The 6,000-nt window shown below is 47.3% G+C and overlaps 1 protein-coding gene across 4 annotated transcripts in view; it reads right to left on the bottom strand.

Moving 5' to 3' along the window:
• The window catches only part of DGKZ (diacylglycerol kinase zeta), a 116,598-nt gene extending 112,226 nt beyond the window's left edge, over positions 1–4,372 (bottom strand). For 2 of the 4 annotated variants that reach the window (XM_084850377.1, XM_084850367.1), the window contains exon 1: positions 3,773–4,262. In XM_084850377.1, coding sequence (XP_084706503.1) covers positions 3,773–3,960 — 188 coding nt within the window. In that variant the 5' untranslated portion in view covers positions 3,961–4,262. Of the gene's footprint in view, positions 1–3,772 lie in introns of all 4 variants that reach the window. The other 2 variants (XM_084850388.1, XM_084850308.1) reach the window with 2 other exon arrangements.
• Between the last annotated feature and the right edge of the window lie 1,628 nt (positions 4,373–6,000).

A 6,000-nucleotide genomic window follows, 5' to 3' on the forward strand; every position in this document is an offset into this window, starting at 1 on the left:
TCCACTCCACTGGTACATTGGCTTTCCATGGAAATCTTTGGACAGGAGGAGAAAAAAATCAGCAGTGTGTCAGGATAAAGGATATAATGGATCCAGAGGCAGAACTAGAAAATCCAGATTCTCAGACTTATTCCTCGGAGTTTTAACATTTATAGGGTAACCAAGTTTCACACTGCTGCTTAATACAGTATAGTTGCTACCATTATCACATACTTATATAATCGGGCACAGGTGTCCAATTAACATAAATAAGAAGAACTACTGATGGGCCGTCTGTGATTCTTTTCTTACTTATCACAGGGCCTTCCCAGCCTTGACATTCATCACCCTCTTCCAAAATATAGCTTTCAGCATAGAACAAGCAGACAGTGTTTTTATGGGCTAAAGTGTGAACCTTTGGCTATCCTAGGCAAACGTCACAAATGTTGTGAAACAAAATGGGAGTTTCTTCAGAAATATTCAGAATATGAATTCATGCATATAAAATGCATTTTTGTTTGGCTATCCACTGATTTACCTTTAGAGAAATAAAGTGATACAGTAAGGCAGAATGTGAATCACGCTGTTTTCAGGTTGGCCACAACAGTCCTAACTGCTTCTGGGTGTTCAGAATACTCGCACCATAATTGGTAACTGGGTGCACTTTTAGCCCTTGCTTCTCTTTTTAGGGTGCAATCCTATGAAAGTTTAGACAGAAAAAAGTCTGGCTCACTGGAGAATGCTAGGAGTTGTAGGACTAACATGCATAGGATTGCACCCTTAATCTTTTTTTATGATGTGTTTAGTTTGTGCAAACGTGCCTTAAGATGCATTCATAGCAGGCAAAGGAAATCCTGGAGGCTTGTGCACACATGCACACTGCTGGCCTACCTGTCAAAATTTGATTCATGCTGTAGTAAGGAGCAGGGCAGGCAACATTCTGGGTCAGCTCAGCTTAGAAAGTGGGGCTTCTGGCAGTGACAACATGGTTGATTTGCTTGCAGTTCCATGTCAGCTGCCTTCCTGCAACTAGGGTGGCATTAGAGCTGGCTTCTGACCGTTTGTTCTGTTCACCTTCTCCTGGAATGGCTTGCTTTGTGATTGGAGCAGCAGCACAATTGCAGATGGAGGGCTCTGCTCCCAGTTGAAGTGTTAGTGGCAACACTGGCTTGGTGAGAGCAGCCCCAAAAGCAATGCAGACAAACCTCAGCTGGTATGACAATGCTGAAATCCTTGAAAGTTTCCTGCCATTGTATGTATGTGTTGGGTATGTGTAGCATGCACACAGACAGTCTTGTACCCTGTCTTACTATCCTCCCTGGTGTTTTGGATTGGTCTGTGCTTGTATGTTATGCCATCAATTCATAAGATCTGTGGCTTGGCTCACTTTCTTGACCTAACTGCTTTGCACTTGTTTAACAGTCTCTGCCATGAGTTCACCAATTGTTAAGATAACATAAGAAGAGCCATGCTGGATCAGACCAAGGGTCCATCTAGTCCAGCAGTCTGTTCAGACAGTGGCCAACCAGCTGTCAATGGGAAACCCAGAAGAAGGACACAAGTGCAACAGCACCCTCCCACCCATGTTCTCCAGAAATTGGTGTACATAGGCATATTGCCTGTGACACTGGAGGTAGCATATAGCCATCAGGACTCGTCTAGGCCTCCATGTTTCCCATTTGTAAGTGGGATAAGCATTTTCTAGACAATCTTCTAAATAATTCCTCAATAATATGCTGCATATACTGTGTAAAGTGTCATGTACACTGATGCCACTATATAAATACATAAAGCAGCCTGCAGCCAACCTCACCTGCTTGAATTATCTGTTATGCATGCACTTTGAGTTCTTGTTTAAAGTTGTCACATGCAGTCTGGATTATGTTAGTCATCACAGATCTCCCTATTGTATTTAAACAATTATTTATTGTTGGCCATGATGTTGTTAGTGATATGCATCTCAGAATGCTTTTTTGCATCTCTTATTGCCTGCTTGCATCTCCTTTGTGCAACCGTGTGCTCCCTTTTGTTTTCCTCATTTGGGCAAGACTCCATTTTCTGAAGAAAGCCTCCTTTTCTCTAATAGCTTCCTTGATACTGCTCGTTAACCATGCTGGTGACCTCTTTGACTTGGTTCTACCTTTCCTAACCTGTGGTATATATTTTAGCTGAGCTCATATTATTGTGGTTTTGAGTAACCTCCAAGCATTTTGAAGGGATTTAATATTCTCGAGTCCCCCTTTCAACTTCGTTTTCACCAGTTCTCTCATTTTAGAGAAGCTTCATCTTTTGAAGACAAATGTGTGGACATCCTTGTCAACTTTCCACTTAAATATATAAATATTAAATCTGATAGAACTGTGGTCATTGTTTCCAACTGGTTCAACAACATTTACATCTTCCAGTAAAAAGGTAACAAGCCAGTGACCTGGTACACACTATCACCATAGTCCATGGTGGCTTGTTTGGGGCTGCAGTGCGTGCCAGGCAGTCTCTGAATATGGAAGCTGCATATGTGTGGGTTGTTTAACCCTTGCACAATCCCACTGGGTTCGGACGACATGATAAGTGGTGGCTGCAGCTTGAATATTTAAAATGGCTGCCAACATTTTGTGGTGTGGTGTGGTGTAGTGTAGTGTGGTGTGGTGTGGTGTGGTGTAGAGCCAGTGTGGTGTAGTGGCAAGAGTGTTGGACTGGGAGCTGGGAGATCCGGGTTCTAGTCCCCACTCAGCCATGGAAGCTCACTGGGTGACTTTGGGCCAGTCACAGACTCTCAGCCCAACCCACCTCACAGGGTTGTTGTTGTGAGGATAAAATGGAGAAGAGGAGGATAATGTAAGCCGCCTTGGGTTCCTTGCAAGAGGAAAAAAGGCGGGATATAAATGCAATAATAATAATAATAAAATAATAACATGGCTTATTTGAGTGTGTGAATTGGCTCAGTTCCTTATATAATATATTCCTATCTCCACTGAGAGATACGTCACAGGGTGCTTCCAGATGACACTTCTGTCTCCTAGTGCTACCAATTAGAAAGCATGGCTCCTATGCTTACTATTCTTTGCCAACAGTCAATGAGATATGGAAAAAAAATTAAAGAGCTTGCTAGGGTGGGCATGGTGGGGGAAGACAGTGAGAGACTGACTCTCATTGGAAGCTATTAACTTTTACCACCACCACCACCCAAAAAAGGTGAAGGAAGGAACTCTATTGCTGCCAACAAATATATGAACACTTTCTTTTGTTCTACAGGTGAGCTAAAGGATTAACCACGGAAAAAACGAAATGAAAAGCGTTTTGAGTTGGGGAAAAGAGAAGCGGTGCCCTTACCTCAACAGTTACTACGATAGTCAAAAGTTTAGATTCCAAGGCGCAGAAACCAAGGGGTCTGAGTGCATCCTCTCCCATTTAACACTCGAGCGCACACTGCTCTACCTTACTTCCGCTTCATAATTCGCGCCACCTATGAGCAACAGATCCGGCATTCAGATCCGTAGCACAGGCTGGAATCCCTACTTCACCATATGCCCGCACTGAGGAACGGGGGTGGGGGTGGGGATTCACTCCGGTTGCGAATCCGGCGAGACAGTTAAACCGAGTTGAGGGCAGTAACCAATCCGCGTTAAGCGATCTTCATCATGCGCCCCAGATCGAAAACGGAGCGCCCTGGCGTCACACAAGAGCTGGCGCTCTGGCTCCCTTTCTTCCCAGTGAAAATGTGCCTTGCCTACCCTCAGTGCCTGTTCTTTGCCTTGTATGCCCCTTTAAACGGTGGGTCTCGCCCCTCGCTCACCTGCGCCCGAAGATCTTAAGCCCAAACCTTTTCTTGCTGTGCCTTCGTCCCAACGTGGGGGCCTTCTCCGTCTCCGGGCACATGGATGTCTCCGAGCTGGCGGAGGACGGGGAGCTCGAGCAGGCGGCGGCGGCGGCGCCCCCGCCGCCGCCGCCCGAGCCCCTTTCGTTGCCCTCCTGGGGCTCCATAGCCCTGCCGGCGGCGCCGCTGTCACCTTCACCGGGGAGCGCCAGTCATACCCGCGGGAATAGCTGGGGGCGATCGGTCCCAGAAGGCAGCGACGGTCTCTCGCCCGAGTCCATGAATCGCTGACCGGGCGGAAGAGCGAAAGTATTGCCTAAGCGGCTTCGGCCCGGGGCTCATCCAGGACGGCTCCCGCCAAAGAAGCGGCGACGGCGGCACAAACGAGAGCGCGACAGCCTAGTAGCATGTCCCCACGACGAGCGGTGCATGCCCGGCTCAGCCCCAGCCGCGGCGCCCGGCGTGCCTCGTCGGGAAACTGGAGCCGTGCAGGAAGTGTCAATAGAAAGCGAGGTAGGCGCCCGAGGACCCCAGATAGCTGCCCGGGAAGCTGCCTCCTCGCAGCAGCGGCAGCAGCCCGAAGACAGCGGCGAAGGCGGGCTGGCAACTCCATCTGCCGTTTCCGAGCACGCACTGCAAGAAGCCGGGCCTGTGACCGCTGGCCGGAGCGGCCGGGGGCGGGCGAGAATAACAGAAACGTAGGAGAGAGAGGCCCGAGGAGGCGCCGCGCGCTGGCTGCAGCCCTCGAGACGTACATCGCGAGGAAGAGCAGAAGGAGCAGGAGCAACAGCCGCAGATCTGACGGGGGGGGGGGGGGCTGCTGCTGCAGCGGGGCCAGGGCGGGCTGTATCCGTGCCACAACTCCAAGAGGAGCTATGGCAGGCTCTGGTTAAGGAAGGAAGCTCCAGCTGGGATACTGGCCTTGGTTGTGGTCTAGACGCTCCTGGGCTAGGACGATAGCTGAGCCGCTGAGGAATGCAGAGGGGCTGTGCTAAGCGCCTGCTGTGAGCGTCTGGCTTTGTCAGACTGAGCGGGGTCTATGTGCTACTGCTGCGAAAGGGGATGGATGCTTTCCTGTCCAGTCATTTCCCTAGTTACACTGTGCATGCATCCCACACTTCACAGTGCAGCTACTTCTGGGTGGAATACTGCAGATTAACTGCTGCATCTCAGTTATGGTTCTGGTGATCACACGTACACAAATGCACTCTCAGCAAGGGGGTACCAGTTACCTACGGGAATACATCTGAAAAGCACAGACATTAGAGATTTCCTACCTGAGTCAGGACATGGTTTGTTTGCCTTGTGCCTATAGGTAGCATCAGTGAAAACGAATGATGTTGAATGTCTCCAAATAAATTGTCATATTTTGATTCCTTCCCCACCCCTGCCACTGCAAACTGTACTCTGTCTTCCTGATGTCATTTATATGCCCTAATTCTCAGCCATATGTGAGTAGAATTTAAAGCATACAAACATGAGCCAGAGTGCAAGTTCCTATTAAGGGCTTTGCTATCATCCTTCTTCTGCTCCGACTAATCAAATCTGGAAGTGCAAACAAATGGCCAAATGGACCTGCAACAAAATGCTATAGTATATCCACACCCACTGGCAGGAAAGATTCTGTTGGGGGTTGCTTCCAGCCAGCTAAGCCTTTCTCTATGCTGTTGCATTGCATTCCACTCTCCACGCACTCCTGTATTTTTGTTTTTCTTTTCCAACTGACATCCAACATTCTGAGGATACTGAGCATACTCAGTCCTCATTGGGTTGTGCACTTTTTTTTTAGTTCTTGTTTTGTTTTTAACATTTGTTGTATTTCTGCAAACTTCAAACTATTTCAACAAGCATGGTGGTACCTCCCTCTTGTTTCTCAGTTGCTCCTCTTTGGTTTCATTTCTGTTGGCATTCACCAGTTTATGCCAGTATTAGAAGGAGTGATTAGATTTGCGCTTCAGTTTTCTTCTAAACTTTCTGCATCTTTTCATTAATCAACCATCTCTCTTTTCTTTGCTGCTTACACTATTATATTTATTTATTTATTTATTTCTATACCGCCCAATAGCCGAAGCTCTCTGTATATATTATACTTATATATGTTTATTTATTTGATTTGTACCCTGGCCTTTCTATGAAGAAAAATGGCACTCAGGGTGGCTTACAATCATAAATAAAACTTGATTAAAACAATAAAACAAATGCATTAA

This window comes from Heloderma suspectum, chromosome 1 (assembly GCF_057233095.1).
Source record: "Heloderma suspectum isolate Gila_16-S chromosome 1, 16-S_ref, whole genome shotgun sequence".
NCBI classification, from domain to species: domain Eukaryota; kingdom Metazoa; phylum Chordata; class Lepidosauria; order Squamata; family Helodermatidae; genus Heloderma; species Heloderma suspectum.